This window comes from Dendropsophus ebraccatus, unplaced genomic scaffold (genome assembly GCF_027789765.1).
Source record: "Dendropsophus ebraccatus isolate aDenEbr1 unplaced genomic scaffold, aDenEbr1.pat pat_scaffold_507_ctg1, whole genome shotgun sequence".
Classification (NCBI taxonomy): Eukaryota; Metazoa; Chordata; class Amphibia; order Anura; family Hylidae; genus Dendropsophus; species Dendropsophus ebraccatus.
Window position 1 is genome coordinate 1,786 of NW_027210109.1, and position 19,527 is coordinate 21,312.

Below are 19,527 nucleotides of genomic sequence, written 5' to 3' on the forward strand. Positions count from 1 at the left end.
AACAAGCTCTAAAAAAAACTTGCTGCCCCTTATTTTTAGACCATTTTCTGTGTGTTCTTCAGGAATTGAGTATAATAATAGAAATCTGTCAGCGGATGAAACACAAGGGCAATGCAACATTATAGAAAGTAGAGACAATAGAAAAAAAATTAAACATAAAAACTTTTTTTTTTTTGCCCAAAAAAACAGTTTGCTATATAAGAAGAACATGACGATGGTAGCATCATCTATCAGAAAGGTAAAGTGCCTAAACTGATACCCAGCATGGTAATGTCTGCGAGGCATCCCATTTCACCAGGATGTCCTTACACCATATTGAAAATTTGGAATGCCAACACTGACGAAACACCAAAAGAGATCTAACATAATGGAAGAGCAAGAAGACAATATTCCTTTTGTTGAAGTCTTTACATGAAATGTCAGGGTTTTTCTTTGATATCCGATGTACCATTGGGACCTGTCATGTCATTCTTTTTATTGGTGGTATCTGTGTCCACGGTGTCCTCAGGGTTTCCGCAGAAAATGACCCTCCACCATTTCTGCTTAAGCAGATTGATGTTGTACAGAATTGGATTAAGTATCGAGTTGCAAAATGTAAACACGGTGATCCAGAAGAAAACCGTAGGCGATAAGGAGAAGTTCTTTGTCAGGTTATGGAGAAGAAGCAACAGGACAATGATGCAGACGGGAGTCCACATGACGAAGAAGGAGATCATAAGAATGAAGAGGGTTCTGAAGAGTCTGTAGTCCCGCTGGGACACACGATACTGGTGGACCTCAGAATAAGCTGTGCTGCTGATCATCCGCTCCCTGATCTCCTTTGTGAGCTTCCAAAATATAGGAAAAAATTACAAACTTGTTAATTTATCGAAAATATAGCTTAACAATAAACAGGTTAATAGATGCTTGGTTTGGTTACAGTTTGAGTTGCCCTTTAAAAACTAAATAGCAGCTGCTGCTGAGACGCTAAAGGGGAGGGGGAGATACAGCTGTGGGCATACAGCTATAGGTACACTGGTATTTACACAAGGGGCTGAGCTTTGTGGGTGGTGAGAGATGAGAGGAAAGACTTGATTTGCCTTTTCCTCAGGAGACAGACTGGCTCAGCTTGTAGGTACACAGCCCAGGCTTTGCCTCCCTCCCCTGCACATAGCACATGCCAAGCCTCCCTCCCCATCCGCTTCCCTGTGTTTTATTTTACGATGTCTGTTACTATAGACAGGGTTCCCCTAACAACAGGCAGTGGACACCAGATTGCAGGGAAATGAGATCTGCATGCTTCTCCCTGCTATATCTGGTGATAGCACTGATGTAATGTTTCCGCAGGGCCGTAGCTAGGGGGGGGGGCAAAGGGGGCAGCTGCCCCGGGCGCCGAGACCAGGGGGGGCGCCATCACAGGGAGCAGAGAGAGGATGGCAGTGGATGAGGCAGCCGGTAAGCTCCTGCCCTCTGTCAGTGTGGGGAGGCAGGGGACGATTTTTACTTCATCCAAAGAGGTATTTTCCATACTGTACTGTCTCCTGGCTGCTGTTTAGCTTTAGGGTGCCTTCACACGTACCGTATCGCTGCGTATTTAACGCTGCATATTTATCGCTGCGTGTTTGGTGCGATTTGGTGTGAAGCTACCCATAATTTGCGCAATATCGCTGAAGTTACCACTCCCTGTGCCCGAGGTGAGTGGTGGGACCGGCCTCGGGACCCCCATCGGGCTCCGTGATCTCCGGCGCTGACACGTCATGACCCGGCTGATGGACTGGCCGTTCCAACAGTCAGTGACCGGGGCAGGACAGCCTCTCCAGTCACTGATTGGTTGAGCGGCCAGTCCACCAGCCGGGACAGGCATTTTGACCCGAGTCGTGACATCATCAGAACTCGAAAGGACTCTGTAATTCCTCAACACTACACCTGCACCTACACTGTTCTTTAATGAGCATGTGCTGGGGTCCAGGAAGGGTATATACCCCTCTGAGCCCTGCGACAAGTGCCTTATGGGTGCTGCAACACCTGCCCTTGCAAGTTCCATCTAACACCCCCTGGGCCACACTGAAATGCCAATTAACCCTTAGGGGACACAGCCAGTTTTAGCGTTTATGAGATGGCCAAATTTTTCAAATATGACGTGTCACTTTAAGCATCAATAACTTTAGAATGCTTTTACTAATCCTTGTGATTCTAAGATTGTTTTTTTTTTTTAACTTTATGTTAGTGGTAAATTTGGGTTTATAGCTTTAGAATTTTTATGTGAAAAACTCCAAAATGTTGTGAAAATTTTAAAAAAAATAGCATTTCTCTACATTTGAAAGTCTGTCAATAAGGAAAATAGTAATACTACATAAATTATTTATTAATTCATATCTAGAACATGTCTACTTTATATTAACAGCATTTGGTGACCATGCTTTTACTGTTTAAGGATGTTAGAAGCCATAAATGTTTAGTAGCAATTTTCACATTTTTCATGAAAATTTCAAACTAAAAAATTTTTTAGGAACCAGTTCAGTTTTGGAGTATAATTTAGAGACCTGTATATTAGAAACCCCCATAATTTACCCCATTTGGAAATCTCCACTCTTTCAAGTATTCAAACTTACATTCATACAGTTTTTGAACCCTTTGGGCATTTCACAAGAATAACTGCAAAGTAAGAGTGAAAACTTCAAATTGGCATTTTCTTTGCAGAGATTTCAATGTAATCCTATGTATTTTTTACCACACCCATTACTGTTACCGATCCACCAATGACGGCAATTGCCGATACTGGACCCCCTTTTGGGGGTCCAGTGGCAGATACACTAGACTGTCAGCTATCAGCTGACAGTTTAGTTGCGGCTCCCGGTCACTGTTTGTGTAAACAGTGAGCATCTGAAGCAGGTCAGTAATAGTATGTCCTCATGCTGAAACTAACCTCCTACAAGGACATATTATAACTGACTGGTGCAGCTAGGGGTTAATCCAAACATTTGACCTGTGTTACAAATAAGTTATAGTAATTTTATGGTCCTACTGTTAGTAAAACCACATGTATACAACTGCCTGCAAAAAATTGCTTCCAAATCGTCGTGATTTCTGCATGTGCACATATTTTGGGGGCTTTGTTTTTCCCATGTGAACATACCCTACACATTTAAGTGTTAAATTCTAAAGTTCCTCCTTTAAGACTTCTCCAATCGATAGAGAACATCTAGTTACCAAGATAACACTGCAGTTGTGCTATCATCTGATTTTCTGGTTTCCTCCTAAATTTGCAAAAATACACCGGGTAACTGGCAGCTTATGAAACTTCCTCCTATGAGGGCATGGTGTGTACGTATGAGATAGGGAAGATCTTTTTACATTTCTAGAACTAGTAGAAACCAGAATATAACCGATTGCATTACCTTGAAGATCTTGGTGTAACTGACTATAATACTCAATCCTGGGATCAAGAAGTCCAGAACTAGGAATGAAATATCCCACGCAATCTCTGCTGCAACCGTCGGCCAAATAAGAGTGCAGACCTGGATGTCCTGATGGGGACAAATGAGAATATCGGAGCAAATCAGACAAATGTGGAGATCTGAACAGGTCACACAGGGGTCTTAATTCTATTTATAGCCAGAATTAGTATTACTGTTGTTACCCAATAACATCAGCGCTCTCAGTTCTTACATGTCATCTTCTACAACTATAAACCATAAATAAGGGAGAAATAAACATAGTTAGGCTAAATTCACACAACTTCTTTTGCCTATTGCATAATTTTTTGGATGATTGTTATTTTGGTGGAAAAACGTAGCAGTTTTATGCAAATGAAGGTTCTAATTTGCATAAAACTGCAGCAATTTGGTCCATCCAAAAAAACTGCCGCAAAACGGCTAAGAAAAGATGTGTGAACATAGCCGTAAAATGGGACCCCTAAGTTCTCTGAAATTGGAGGACAAATATCCTATGAATGAGCTGAGCAGCATTGTATATGTATGTCCTGCAATCTATTCATACTGTATGAAGCTTCTGAATATTGAATAATTCATAAAGAGCAATCATCCTCTCGCTCTCTATATACTGTAAGTTCACAGGTCAGGGGGCTTTCACACCTGGCCCATTGATCATAATGCATACAGTGTATCTGTCACTACTCCCATCCCACACTATGCGCAGTCATCATCGAGTGCTTATGGCTTCATTACATCATGGAACTGTGTACCCCATACAGGCCACCTTGTCTACTTTGACCTTTAAGGTGGGGTCAAGGATTTTCAAGCTACTTATTAGACTGTAGGTGTTCATCGATGATTATATGACATGGCAACTTTACCTTGGTCAGAGCTAACCAAACCTCCTATTTATCTCGGCTTCTGTTACACTAGTTATTATAGGCCTGGAGTACTAGAGGAGTAGAGTGCCAAAGCGGATAAAGAGTTTACGGGAAACCAGCCGAGCTGAATAGCAGACTGATTACCAGGTGTTGGGCGGACATTGTGACCTGTGGTAATTGTGGGCTCCTTCCTTACGTCTTAGTGTAAGGTACTTAACCCACAATGTCCACAGTGCCCTATGCATGATATATAACTACTATACATACTAAAGCTCTGAGTCATTTCAAAGTTCACAAAAAAAAGCACCTCATGTCAGGGACTTTATTTTCCTTTCCTCATTTCTATTTTTATGATTCCTAAAGTTAAAATGTTATTCAGAAAACATTTTAGTATTCTTAAAGGGGAACTCCAGAAAAAGAAGTTGTTTTTAAATTACAGTCACACAGGTTTGTAAGTGACTTGTATTAAAAAAAAAGTCAGGTGCTTTATGTCCTGCAGGAAGTGGGTGTATTCTTTCCTGTCTGACACAATGCTCTCTGCTGCCACCTCTGTCCATGTCAGGAACTGTCCAGAGCAGGAGAGGTTTTCTATGGGGATTTCCTGCTGCTCTAGACAGTTCCTGTCATGGACAGAGGTGGCAGCAGAGAGCACTGTGTCAGACTGGAAAGAAAACATGAATAGATTCATTTACAGTGTAAGTAGACTAAAAATCCTTTACTCCAACCAGGGTAAGTAAGTAGTTACAAAAACATGAGACCAAAATGGGTACGATGTTTTAGTCCTAACCAGGACCTTTGTCAGGCATAGCGGTCCTTCCTGCAGGACATACAGCAGCTGATAAGTACTGGAAGGCTTGAGTTGTTGTTTTTTAATAGAAGTAAATTATAAATCTATAGAACTCTCTGACACCAGTTGATATAACCCCTTCCCTCCTGGGCATATTTTTGTTTTTTCCTCCTCGGGTTTAAAAGGCCATAGCTCTTGCATTTTTTCACCTACAGACCCACATGAGCCCTTATTTTTTGTGCAACTAATGGTACTTTGCAATGGCAGACTTAATTTTTGCACAAAATATATTGTGAAACCAGAAAAAAATTATTTGCACAGTGAAATTGAAAATAAAACGTTTTTATTTGGGGTGGTTTTGTGTTTATGCCATGCGCCATATGGTGACACTGACTTGTTATATATGTTCCTCAGGTTGTTACAATTACAACGATTTGTAACACGTAAAACTTTATATTTTTTGATGGCTTGTAAAAAATCAAAACCTTTCAAAAAAACTAAATGTTCTTTAAAATCACTCTATTCCCAGACTTATAACGCTTTATCCTTTGGTCTATGGGGCTGTGTGAGGTGTCATTTTTTGCGCCATGATGTGTACTTTTTATCGGTACCTTACTTGCGTATATGCAACTTTTTGATCGCTTTTTATCCCCACGGAGAGGGGGACACAAGACAGTTAGAGGCAGCTGTCATGTTTGACAGCTGCATCTAACTGTCCTAATTAGCGGGGGCGCGACCGATTGACAGCAACCGCTAATAGCCGCGGTCCCGTGCAGCAGTAAGCAACCGTGATCGCGAGGGTTCAGAACGGGGCCACGGCGCGGGAAATTGTAAAGAAGGAACACTACAAAGGTAATTGTCTGGTCAGTGGATTATGTCTTAAGGCTTCATCTTCTTCATCCAAACATTTAGTAATAACCACACATAAGGCTGTTTGTTCATGGGATCTAGGCTAAGCTATCGGGCAATAGTTTACTCTCTTGTGTATCTTGACTCTCAACAGATTTTACCAAAGGCATTACCAGGATTACAGATAATACACCTGTAGGTGGAATATGTCTCCTGAAGAACTAGAACCTATGATCCCGACATACAATACAACATAGAATCTGATCAAGAGGGAAAAAAAAAGTCTGTGCGAGGTCGAAACGAAAACGAATCTCAACAAAGTGATCTAGCTTTAGGGTACAAACCCACACACCGTATACACAGCAGATACGCAACAAATACGCAGCAAATACGCAGCAGATTTGTTGGTACAGATTTGATGCTGTGTTCAGTTATTTAGATCTAATCTGCTGCGTATTTGCTGCGTGTTTGCTGCGTGTTTGCTGCGTATCGCAGCAGTAAATACGCTGCTTATACGGTGTGTGGGTTTATACCCTTAGAGACAAGACAAAATTAAAGGAGAAGTCCAGCAAAAATCTTTATTAAAGTATCTTATTGCCCCCCAAAAGTTATACAAAACACCAATATACACTTATTACGGGAAATGCTTATATCTCCCTGCAAAAGCACCTCCCGGGAAGTGCTTTTTTCCCTGCACTTACTACTGCATCAAGGCTTCATTTCCTGGATAACATGGTGATGTCACTTCCTGGATAAAATGGTGATGTCACACCCCGACTCCCAGAGCTGTGCGGGCTGTGGCTGCTGAAGAGGATGAGGGCAGGGGGACACTGAGGGACACAGGGCACTGGAGGGACACTGGGCATCCCTCTGCCATCATCCTCTCCAGCAGCAACAGCCCGCACAGCTCTGGGAGTCGGGTCGTGACATCACCATTTTATCCAGGAAGTGACATCACCATGTATCCAGGAAGTGAAGCCTTGATACAGTAGTAAGTGCAGGGAAAAAAGCACTTTATAAGCATTTCCTGTAATAAGTGTATATTGGGGATTTGTATAACTTTTGGGGGGCAATAAGATACTTTAATAAAGATTATCACCGGACTTCTCCTTTAACCTCCAGGCCTAATATTGTTTGTTTGTTACCCTTACAAATGACATTGCCGAGTAGCATGACAAAACTTCGGTAAACCATCCTTATCTGATATACAAGAGCTATAAATGACACCAAACATTATCTCTCATCTGACAGGGCTATATTTTTCCATAGAACAGCTGCACTTATCCACAAATCAGATATTACAGTATATAGACTCTGATCTATGGTTGGTCCTGAAGAATTCTATAGACCAATTTCTTAAAGGGGTACTAAAAATAATTAGAAAGCCTTTAATTTCTATATTTCTTTAAAATATTACACCATCTGCTTAGGCCAAAATGCCCCCCCATCAGTCACCATAGTTGCCCCAAATGTGCCCACTTTGAGGCATATTACATTGACTTTGGACCTGTTCAAAAAATGAAGGCAGGCACATACTCTTCTAACATATTAAAGGGGTTCTCCGGAGCTTAAAAAAAAGAAGAAAATAAAGTTTTTGCTATAGTATAAACTATACTTACGTACTCTTGGTTCCACCACAGCTTTCACATGCTCTTGGATCCCATTGAAAATAAGGCATTGTTCCACCCCTCAAAACTACGGCTATTGTTCTGCGGCGAGAACTTTGGCCTTAGTTTTACGTAGTGTGAACATAGCCTTAAATGTCAGTGCGCACTCCATTCTTATGGAACACTTTCTAAGATGGAAAAAAAACCTTTAAGCCATTTTGCTAATATGGTGACTATTAAAGTCTATAGACACATATTTCAGGAGTTTTTTCTTTTTTTTAAGGGTAGCTTCACACGTACTGACTCGCAGCGTTAATAACGCTGCGAGTCGGCTAGGTCCTGGCACATCACTTTCACTACATACACACAGCGGTCTGAACGACCGCTACATGTATGTAATTCTGCCGGCCGTTTTACCCCTTTTGTTGCCGCCCGGCTCCCGCTGTCTGTATACATTACCTGTCCTCACTGCATGGGGTCCCGGCGTACTGCTCTCCCGCCCCGGCCAATCAGTGGCTGCGGCAGGGCAACACACTGATTGGCCGGGCGGGAAAGCAGTACGCTGGGACCCCATGCAGCGAGGACAGGTAATGTATACAGAGCGGGAGCGCAGCAGGAACCGGGCGGCAGCTGAAGGGGTTAAGCGGCCGGCAGAATTACATACACGCAGCGCTGTATGTAGCGCTGCGTGTATGTAGTGAAAGTGATCTGCCAGGACCTAGCTGACTCGGAGCATTATGTGAAGCTACCCTAGAGAAGAACTCTTGGCTGGGGTGATTTTGGCAGAGTGTCGGAGAGAAGTAACATGCTCTCACCTCCCCCGCTCCAGCACTGATGCCGGTATCCCGCAGCTCTGGTACCCTGGTCCCCGGCTGCTTTCTGGTAAAAAAGGACCTGAGACATGACGTGTTAGGCCCACTCAGCCAGTCAGCGACACATTATGTGCCAGGTCCCCACTCAGACCCAGAAGTTATCGGGGGTCTGGAGCTGTGGAATGCTGGTATCAGTGCTGGAGCGGGGGAGGTGAGAGCATGTTACATCTTTCATCCTCCCCCTCCCATCCTCCTGTAATTTTAATTTCTATATTAGGGAAAGAAACGCTGGATGTAAGAAGGGAAGTGTTTCTTATTTTATGAACTTTTCCCAGGTGTGGTGACCTTTCAATTGATTTATACAGAAGATGTTATCGCGCCATGTAAAAGAGAACTGATTAGGAGATAGAACGGCCTCGGACACAGTCCACCTCTCCATGTTATTGTGAAATCTAAAGATCCCTGCGACCAATGTGTATGGAGAATAAACCTAAAGTAAACCGATTCCTTTATGAGTCACTGCTGAGGGCTTGTGGATCAGTAAATGGATTTATATGCAGCATGTGTGCTGGGAGTGCAACGCTGTACTAAGCAAACAGACATTGTGAAAAGGAGAACCCCCGAGCTGTATGTGACTTGGCAGCCTTACATAGAGTACAGTACATGACAGTATCAGTGAATATGTCTTGGTTCCTGATAGCTGACGTGCTCATAATCCAATCAAGTGCAACAGCACTTAACTCTTTCAGCAATATCAATGAGGTTGTCATAAAATTTAAAGGGGTACGCTGGAGAAAATTTTTTTTTTTAATCAACTGGTGTCAGAAAGTTATACAGATTTGTAAATTAATTATATTTAAAAATCTCAAGTCTTCCAGTATTTATCAGCTGCTATATGTCCTGCAGTAAATGTTGTTTTCTTCTCAGTCTGACACAGTGCTCTCTGCTGCCACCTCTGTATGAGACAGGAACTTTACAGAGCAGTAGCAACTCCCATAAAACAAAACCCTTTCATTCTGTGGACAGTTCCTATCTCGGACAGTGGTGGCAGCAGAGAGCACTGTGTTAGACTGAAAAGAATATACCACTTCCTGCAGGACATATAGCAGCTGATACGTCTAGGAAGACTTGAGATTTTTAAATAGAAGTAAATTACAAATCTATTTAACTTTCTGAAACCAGCTGATCTGAAAGAATCTGAAAAAGATTTTTGCTGGAGTACCCCTTTAAGGACTAAACCCATTGGAATTAGGAGTTGATCCCCCTTTGCAGGCATACCAGCTTCCGGTCTTCTGCGAAGACTTTCTACAAGATTGAGACAGCCTCTTTCCCCCACACCGTTTGGACCGTGCCCAAACTATTCTCAGAAAACTGAGGCTATGACCCATCTTGAGTACAAGTAGCTTTCAGTCTCAGATTGGAGAGGTGGCGGTACTTGGATGGCAATACTGATGGAGCAGGCACCACAGACATAGCTGCCATTCCACTAAAAATGGAGACTTGCTACTTATTAACCTCAATGATCAGACATTTATAACTTCAGGTAGGAAGAGTATTGTTTCTATTGAGTAATACCATTCATCATCCCCAATGAGCCATGGGGTGCAGTATACACATTCACCAGACCATGGATCCATTTGCATAAGTCCTTGGTCTGATGCCATCTAGCATCGCTTCATATCCCTGACATCCACATTTCCTGTATGCATCATTTGGCTCGGTAGGTTTGTGGTCCACTACCCTGTAAACAATGTGCAAGGTCTATGTCCTTCCATGCATTAATCTGTGAATATCGCCTCTATGGGTTATTATTTTATTTGCATTACTACCCTCAGAGACTGGACTATAGGATACACCTGTCTAGTGCAAAACCACCTAAAGACTGTGGTGCAAAATGGATGTACCATCTGTTTATAGGTGCAAAAACTAGTCAGTTCTCAATGTCTTCTCAGTATGCAGTTGGCTCCCTCTTTTACTTATAGGGTTAAGTTAGGGACTTGAACCCTTTCCCGCACGAGGACGTAACTGTACGTCCTCGCGCCGGTGGGTGCGTTCAGAGCGGGGCCGCGCGGTGACCCCGCTCTGAACCGCCCAGGGCTGCGGCTATTAGCGGGCATGGTCCGATCGCCGTGCCCACTAATTAAGTCTTCTGAAGACTTCAGAGCAGCTTTTCCCTGGTGTCTAGTGGGGAGATCGCTCCCCCGTGACGTTGTCACAGAGGAGCGATCTCCGTGACTAGTACCGGCCGGGGTCTGATCCCGGCTTGGCATTCGGTTGCTTCCGGCTGCAGCAGCTGGAAGCAATCGAGTGCCTATCTCATCGATCTATGCTGCATATCTATGCAGCATAGGGCTGGGTTCACACTACGTATATTTCAGTCAGTATTGTAGTCCTCATATTGCAACCAAAACCAGGAGTGGATTAAAAACACAGAAAGGATCTGTTCACACAATGTTGAAATTGAGTGGATGGCCGCCATGTAACAGTAAATAACTGACATTATTTCAATACAACGGCCGTTGTTTTAAAATAACAGCAAATATTTGCCATTAAAAGGCGGCCATCCACTCAATTTCAACATTGTGTGAAAAGATCCTTTCTGTGTTTTTAATCCACTCCTGGTTTTGGTTGCAATATGAGGACCACAATACTGACTGAAATATACGTAGTGTGAACTCAGCCTAGATCTGTATGAGAGATTAGTGTGCTGATACTAGAAGTCCCCCAGGGGGGCTTCTAGTATATGTGTAAAAAAAAAAAAACCTCCCCTAATAAAAGTCAGAATCACCTCCCTTTTCCCATGTTATAAAAATAAATAAATAAATAAACTTGTTTGGTATCACCGTGTGCGTAATCGGCCAAAATATGAATTTATCACATTCCAGATCGGTAAACGGTGTAAGCGCAAAAAAATCCCAAAGTGCAAAGTTGCGCATTTTTCGTCGCATCAAATCCAGAAAAATTGTAATAAAAAGCGATCAAACGATAGAAAGAACACATCATGGCGCAAAAAATGACACCTCACACAGCCCCATAGACCAAAGGATAAAAGCGCTATAAGCCTGGGAATGGAGCGATTTTAAGGAACGTATATTTGTTAACAATGGTTTGAATTTTTTACAGGCCATCAGATACAATAAAAGTTATACATGTTATATATCGTCATAATCGTTACGACTTGAGGAACATATGTAACAAGTCGGTTTTTCCATAGGACACAAAGCGTAAAAACGAAGCCCGCCCAAAGAAAAAGAATTGTGCTTTTTTTTTTCAATTTCACCGCGCATATAATTTTTTTCTGGTTTCGCAGCATATTTTATGGAAAAATTTAGCCTGTCATTGTAAAGTACAATTAGTGATGCAAAAAATAAGGGCTCATGTGGGTCTGTAGGTTTAAAATGCAACTGCTATGGCCTTTTAAGCACAAGAAGGAAAAAACGAAAACGCAAAAAACGAAAATTAGCTCGGTCCTGAAGGGGATATGTTCTGTTTTAGAGATATAAAACTCTATTAAAGAGGTTATTGTGGGTGCAAAAGACATAACAGATCTCTTTCAGAAACAGCGCCACTCTTGTTCTCAGTTTGTGTTTGGTATTACAGGTGACAGAATTGTAATACCATACACACCCGAGGACTGATGCGGTGCTGTATTTGGAAGAACAAAGCTACGTTTTCTAATCCTGGATAATCCCTTTAGGGGTTGTTAAAAATTAATTGGTAGAAAATAAAAAACTCTTTAGATTAAACATTTCAATGTATGTTCTTGAGTGCTGCTGTAGTAATGGCAGAGTTACCATCACCTTCATAGCAATGGAAAACAGTCTTATCATTCTCTTTGGTCTGGTCTTATTAACTTTATGTACTGTACAAATCCAAATAGATGAGCAAATTCTACTCCAAACCAACAATTTCTACTTTTAAAGTGTAGCTGTCATTTACATTTTTTGCAGAAATCTATAGTACAATCGATTTTAAGAAACCCTGTAATAGGTTTTGTTAGGCAAAAAAGCCTCTTCCTGCACTCAAAAAGCAATCTCCCAGTCTCCCCCCTCACTTCTTATCTGTTCATTATCAGGCAAAGCCGTCTTCATTACAGAGAAGCAAAGTGAAGAGGGGTTTGCTGAGTCCATTATATCCTATGGAGGGGGGAGGGGTCGAGGGGGAAGGGTTAGCAGGAAGAGCAGACAAGCAGCTGTACAGTTTGAAGACTGTCTGGGCACATAAAATGCTGGATTTAAAGGTCAGAAAGGTCGGTGCTTATCTGGGATCTTGGTGAGAGAAGATTGCAGGATGTTTTGTAGGGCTGCCTTTTCTCCTCTCTATCCTCACTAACCCCTCGACCCCTCCCCCTTCATAGAGCAATCCTGCTTCTTCAGAAGTGAGGGGAGAGGTGGGAAAACAGCTTTTTAAGTACAGAAGAAAACTCTTTTTCCTAAAAAAAACTATTACAGAGTTTCTTAAAATCGCTTGTACTATTGATACTTATTGATCTCGGAAAAATGACATTTAAATGACAGTTACACTTTAAATGCCGTAACCATGTATTATAATCACATTGCTTTTACAGACAGCGTTACACAAGAGATTAAAAGTCATCAATGGTGTATAAAATATGATGTGAAAACTGCCTGCTGAGTAGAAAGGTGAGCTATGGAGACAGATGTGCTGCCCTGTGGTGCTGCTTTACAGGTGGAACAGTATGTATTGGTGCAGTGTGGTGATTGGTTATGCAGGTCAAGCAGTATGTACCTCTGCAGTGTGATGTTGGCTTACTGCAGGTGGAGCAGTATGTATTTTGCAGTGTTATGTTGGGCTATATAGGTGGAGCAGTATATATTTGTGCAGTGTGATATTGGGTTGTTGCAGGTGGATCAGTATTTATTTCTGCAAAGTGTTTTTGGGTTACTGCAGGTGGAGCTTTATGTTTTTCTGCACTGGAGTGTGGAGTAGATTACCAGATTGGGCAGTAGTTATTTCTGCACTGTGGTGTTGGGCAACTATATGTGGAGCAGTATGTATTTATGCAATTGCAAAATTAGGAGGACGAAGTTTAAATGAGCCAGATTGATCACAATGTGTCTGGCTGATGGATAAACCTGGTACATCTGAACACTGTCTAGCTTAGGTTTCTACAAACTGTTAACTGGCTTAAATGTGCACCAGAATTTACTCCAGTGTGTCATCAGCATTGTATTTGTGTGTGTGTACAGTACATACTGATTTGCTGTTGATAAAATAAGGAGGTATTCTAACAAATTAAAAAATATATATTTTTACATTTCTTTAAATTACATAGCGTTATTAAATAAATGTTATTCGGTTCTCCTTATATTTTTACACTGACCGGCAGCAGTAAGAGGTAACACAGCCCCTCTGCTGCCACCAATGGCTGTGTCAGAAAGTGCAGGTCTGCTCAAGCCCCGGTCCCAGTACAGTTATATCACTAGTGCTGCTATATGCACCATAAGCTATAGAGAGCCTCCCATGATGTTTATTCTAATGCTACCTACTGCTTTATCAACTCTATTGTCTATACTAATGCTAACCTGCAGCAGAATAGGCATCAGGGGAGACTTAGTAACTTCATCAAACAGCACTAGCCATACACTCACCGGCCACTTTATTAGGTACACCTGTCCAACTGCACGTTACCACTTAATTTCTAATCAGCCAATCACATGGTGGGATTTAGGCATGTAGACATGGTCAAGACAATCTCCTGCAGTTCAAACCGAGCATCAGTATGGAGAAGAAAGGTGATTTGAGTGCCTTTGAACGTGGCATGGTTGTTGGTGCCAGAAGGGCTGGTCTGAGTATTTCAGAAACTGCTGATCTACTGGGATTTTCACGCACAACCATCTCTAGGGTTTACAGAGAATGGTCCGAAAAAGAAAAAACATCCAGTGAGCAGCAGTTCTGTGGGCGGAAATGCCTTGTTGATGCCAGAGGTCAGAGGAGAATGGGCAGACTGGTTAGAGCTGATAGAAAGGCAACAGTGACTCAAATAGCCAACCGTTACATCCAAAGTTGGCAGAAGAGAATCTCTGAACGCACAGTACGTCCAACTTTGAGGCAGATGGGCTACAGCAGCAGAAGACCACACCGGGTGCCACTCCTTTCAGCTAAGAACAGGAAACTGAGGCTACAATTTACACAAGCTCATCGAAATTGGACAGTAGAAGATTGGAAAAAACGTTGCCTGGTCTGATGAGTCTCGATTTCTGCTGCGACATTCGGATGGTAGGGTCAGAATTTGGCGTCAACAACATGAAAACATGGGTCCATCCTGCCTTGTATCAATGGTTCAGGCTGGTGGTGGTGGTGTCATGGTGTGGGGAATATTTTCTTGGCACTCTTTGGGTCCCTTGGTACCAATTGAGCATCGTTGCAACGCCACAGCCTACCTGAGTATTGTTGCTGACCATGTCCATCCCTTTATGACCACAATGTACCCAACATCTGATGGCTACTTTCAGCAGGATAATGCGCCATGTCATAAAGCTAGAACCATCTCAGACTGATTTCTTGAACATGACAATGAGTTCACTGTACTCCAATGGCCTCCACAGTCACCAGATCTCAATCCAATAGAGCATCTTTGGGATGTGGTGGAACGGTAGATTCGCATCATGGATGTGCAGCCGACAAATCTGCGGCAACTGTGTGATGCCATCATGTCAATATGGACCAAAATCTCTGAGGAATGCTTCCAGCACCTTGTTGTATCTATGCCACGAAGAATTGAGGCAGTTCTGAAGGCAAAAGGGGGTCCAACCCGTTACTAGCATGGTGTACTTAATAAAGTGGCCGGTGAGTGTATGTAACTGTGCTGGGACCAGGGCTTGTGCAGCTCTGCAGTTCCTGACCAAGCCATTGGTGGGAGCAGGAGGCTGCATTGCCCCTTTCTGCTGTCACTCAATACTAAAAATGAATAAATTAAAAAAAATGTTTTCTTAATTGAAGTATATTACAGTTATTTAACCCCTTTAAATATGGAACAAGTACGGCTGCATGTGTATTTTTAAATGTAGCACGTTGCAGTTTTAGACTATGTTCACACATCGATAAAATGACATCCGCTTGGACAGCTGTCATTTAGCGCTAATAATGTCCATTTTTTTGTTATTGACTGCTGCAAATAATAATCATTATTTACGGCTGTCATTGGCGTTAAATGACGGCTGCCCAAAAAAAAAAAGGGCTGTCATTTTGATGGTTAGTGAACACAGCCATGTCCATGATATATTGTCCATATGTTGGATGTATATCACAGACTGAACTCTTTAGCTCTCATGGGACTTCCTGCATAATTCCTTATAATACAGTGAGCTCTGGAACAGTTACAGGAGTATTCCACTCAGGTAAAATACTTGTTAAGTGATCCCCCCTCCTGAAGACTAACAATTCGTTCCATACTTGTTATTACCTTTTCAGTTTTCTTCCCCCAGTTCTGATCTGCTGCTTTGTGCTAAAAACAAAGAAAACTGTGTATGATCCTTTCTCTCCGTCTACCCCTCCCTTCTGAGACGGCTGGTGTAAACACATGTAATTGGCATCCCCGAACCGTTGTCTCTGCACTCTGTAATGCCAAGAGAGTTAATCACAGTGAGGTCACCAGAAATGTGTCCTCAGATTAACCCTGCGTGCAGCACAGTGCAGAGACAGCCAGCTGGCCAGGGAGCTATTTACATGAGCCATCTCAGAAGGGAGGAGCGGTTTCAGAGCGGAGAGTATTATTATGTGTTTAAATCTTTGCGGGACTGTACTAGCACAGCTGTACGGCTATATCAGTACAGTCCTGTGAAGATTAAAACACTCATGGAGTGTGTGAATATGCCCTTAGACTCCAGCAGGGGGATGATTCAACATGTTTTTAGGGCTCGTTCCCACTGAGCAAAAGCAGCTGAATTTCTGCGCTGAATCAGCGCTGAAATTTCAGCCGTTAAAATAGGTGCAGAGCTAATTTCCATTGTGTTGAATGGAAATTCTGCTCGGCAGTTCACACTGTGGAATTTCCGCACTGAACTAATCCGCTTTCCGCCAGAAGAATGAACATGTTCATTCTTCCGCTAGCGGAAGCCTATACAAACCAATGGGGCTCTGATTTTCTGTTTCAGTGCGGAATACAAGCGTAATACAAGCGGAAATTACTCGCTGAATCAGCGCGGAAATGGGGAAAGGGGGGGGGGAGGAGGATTCTAGTATATGTTCTGGTATAGTCTAGTTTACTCACCAAATACTCGCTGAATTTCAGCACTGAATGCATGCGGATTCAGCTCGGATTCCTCGAGTATTCCGCGCTGAATTTGTCAAGAGCTGATTACGAGCTGAACACTTTCCTAGCAGAATACGCAGGGATTCTGCTTACATTCTGCTTATATTCTGCTCGGAATTCAGCGTCAGTTGATTTCAGGCGGAAATATTTCCTTGCGTATTCCGCTCCTTTTGCTCTGTGTGAACGTAGCCTTACCCCTAGCACTACGCTACTAAACTGCTATATACCTGAAGGGTCCGGCAGGGGGCGCAGTATATGTAAAAATTATGGAAAAGACCTACTGATCCGAGAAGCAGACCGCCGTTGTTGGGGAAGCTGACAAGATCTTGTCCCAGGAGCCCTGTTAGGGCAGCCCGATAAGGGCTGAGAATACTTTATTGACCTCAGCTGCTCTATCAGAATCCTTGTGTAATGTGTCATTTGGATGGTTAGATCCATTGTCTGAAACTGCAATGTGTGGGAGCATAGCCTCACAGCCTAACAATTTGTCTGGCCCCCCCTTAAACTGAGGTTTCTGATGTGGAAAGCATTAAACCTTATGATGAACCTTGCCGTGACTTGACTGGGGAACTGCTGTGCAGAACTTGCAGGAAAAAAAAAAACACTTGCTTGCAACAAGTAACTGGGAACTTTCATTGTCTACAGAGACTAAGCACAGTCTTCACACAGCTGACGGGTTTCATATGATGTTTCAGCCAAGTAGTTATCTGGCTATTGCTATATAACCAGAAAAATTTGGCAGTCTGATCACAACCCCTAAAAAATGGCAGCCACTGTAAACATATACCTAAGCAGAGATCAGGCATTAACCAGGATTAGCTACTTTCTAGTAAAAACAGCACCATTCTTGTTCTCAGGTTGTGTGTGGTATTACAGTTCAGCTCCATTTACGTCTATAGAACGGAGCTGCAAAGCCACATTCATACCAAAGACAAGAAAGGTGATGTTTCTCAAAGAAAGCAGCCATGTTTTTGTAAGCCTGGATAGCCCCTTGTTTTTAGTACAAGAAGAGGACTCAAGGATACAGTGGCTTTGATCAGATTCATTTATGTTCAGCTGGCACTGGCAAGTATGATGGATTGTCCATAGCTCCGGTGGCGGATATAATTTCTGCCAAGTTAGGCTGGATTCACACTATATTTTTGCAATCTGTTTTTTTTCATAAGTTTTTTTTGCAAAAAACAGATGAAAAACGAATAGAAAAAACGGATGCATGTGTGTGCATCCATTTTGATCAGTTTTTCAATTGACTTCCATTATAAGAAAAAACGGATCAAACAATTTTTTTTAGCGGACACAAAAATGAGGTCGACCACATCTTCCGTTTTGATCAGTTTTTTTTTTATAATGGAAGTCAATGGAAAAACGGATCAAAATAGATGCACAGTCGCATCCGTTTTTTGCAAAAAAAAAAAAAAAAAAAAAACAGATTGCAAAAACGTAGTGTGAACCCAGCCATTGGACACCAGATGCAATGGATCCAGCTTCACGCATCTGTAGTGGCTCATCTAGCTGGACATATATTATATATATTCAATATTTTATCTAATTTTCTTTAAGTGACTTACCTGGTTATTCACCCTCTGTGTTACAACATTGAAGAACCGACACATAGGTAAAGCAGTAATGCCTGAGAAGCCCCAGATGGTCACAATTCCCACCGCCACCACTTTCCTATTACAGGCGGTAGCCTGGGTCACCTTCATGATACATATCATCCTCTCCAGACTGACCGCAGACAGGGAGATCAGGATCACGCACCCGCTCAGGCAGATGACATAAAAAATCAGATGGCAGAAGAAATCACCCAAAATCCAAACCTCGCTCCAGCGGACGACCAAGATGAGCGGAATCAGGCTGATGAACAGCAAGTCCGCACAGAAAAGGTTGAGGACAAAACAGTTGGCAGTGACCATCTTCTTCTTTCTGAGCAGCAAGACAATGGCACATATATTTACAAAGCACGAGAACGTGAACACTACGGTGAGGAATATCGTCTCCACCACTTTTACGGCCAAGGGTTTGTCGAACTCGGAGTAAAAAGTGAAATATGAGAGAGTGCAGTTTTCAGCGTCCTGGCATGATACAATCATGTAGCCCATTGCGGTTAAAAAAAAACGTACAAATCAAGTGAAGCATAAAGTGCGACTACATCCAGTTACTGTCAGGGGGCCTCACATGTAATGGCGCCCCAGTGTCCAGCCGGCATTGCTGTGGGTGAGTGCTGCAGTGAAGGCTCTGCAGTGATGAAGTGCAGCTCAGTCCTGCCGTGCAGCCAGTCGTTCCCTCTGTGATTTGAAACAAGGAAGTCACTCAGCATTCTTGTCAATATCCACCCATCTAAAACAAAGATGAAGGTGTCGTGGTTTTATGATGCCTTTGCTTGTATTAGAAAATAATAGCCATGTTTCATTGTCTCCTCTTACGTGCAATATTTGCACTGTGTAAAAATTCTCGTAAAAATTGCTTACTCTTGTGTTCACAAGTGAAGATAAAGCTACAAGGGTTTCCTGTTCTGGTACAGGATTTGCATCCGTGCACAGCCAAAGTTTATCTTTACCGAATACATAATAGACAAATAAAAGAAGGCGAAAAAAAAAAAGGAATATAAAAAGAAGTCCTCGCCGATGAGCGCTGTTAGCGGTTGTGCCAGTCCATCGGTTTCAGTTTTCTATCATGGCATAAGGTTCACTCCCTTAATGGCTGAGGTACATACCTCCACCTCAGAACGCAGTTTTAACGTTTAGGCTAGGTTCACACTGCGTTTTTGCAATCGTTTTTTTCAATCCATTTTTTGCAAAAAACAGATAAAAAAAAACTGATGCATTTGTGTGCATCCGTTTTTCCATTGACTTCTATTGTAGAAAAGAAAAAAAACGGATCCGGTTTTTTTGACGGACACA

General features: G+C 42.5%; 1 protein-coding gene across 2 annotated transcripts; it reads right to left on the reverse strand.

Moving 5' to 3' along the window:
• Positions 1–299: 299 nt before the first annotated feature.
• Positions 300–18,887, reverse strand: LOC138777126 (free fatty acid receptor 4-like). Of its 2 annotated transcripts, XM_069956235.1 has the most exons (3): positions 18,193–18,887; positions 3,378–3,506; positions 300–827 (listed from the first exon to the last, which is right to left on the reverse strand). In XM_069956235.1, the coding sequence occupies exons 1-3, from the start codon at positions 18,724–18,726 to the stop codon at positions 420–422; spliced, it is 1,071 nt and encodes a 356-aa protein (XP_069812336.1). In that variant the 5' UTR covers positions 18,727–18,887; the 3' UTR covers positions 300–419. The 2 variants fall into 2 exon arrangements, with proteins under 2 accessions (XP_069812336.1, XP_069812337.1); XM_069956236.1 differs by lacking the exon at positions 3,378–3,506.
• Between the last annotated feature and the right edge of the window lie 640 nt (positions 18,888–19,527).

What these genes read in the sequence shown, in the direction of transcription:
- LOC138777126 (XM_069956235.1), bottom strand. Translation starts at nt 18,726, where the DNA reads ATGGGCTACATGATTGTATCATGCCAGGACGCTGAAAACTGCACTCTC. An exon ending in CACAGAGGGTGAATAACCAG is followed by an intron (nt 3,507 to 18,192) that starts GTAAGTCACTTA and finishes TGTCCCCATCAG; the next exon opens with GACATCCAGGTCTGCACTCT. An exon ending in GTTACACCAAGATCTTCAAG is followed by an intron (nt 828 to 3,377) that starts GTAATGCAATCG and finishes ATATTTTGGAAG; the next exon opens with CTCACAAAGGAGATCAGGGA.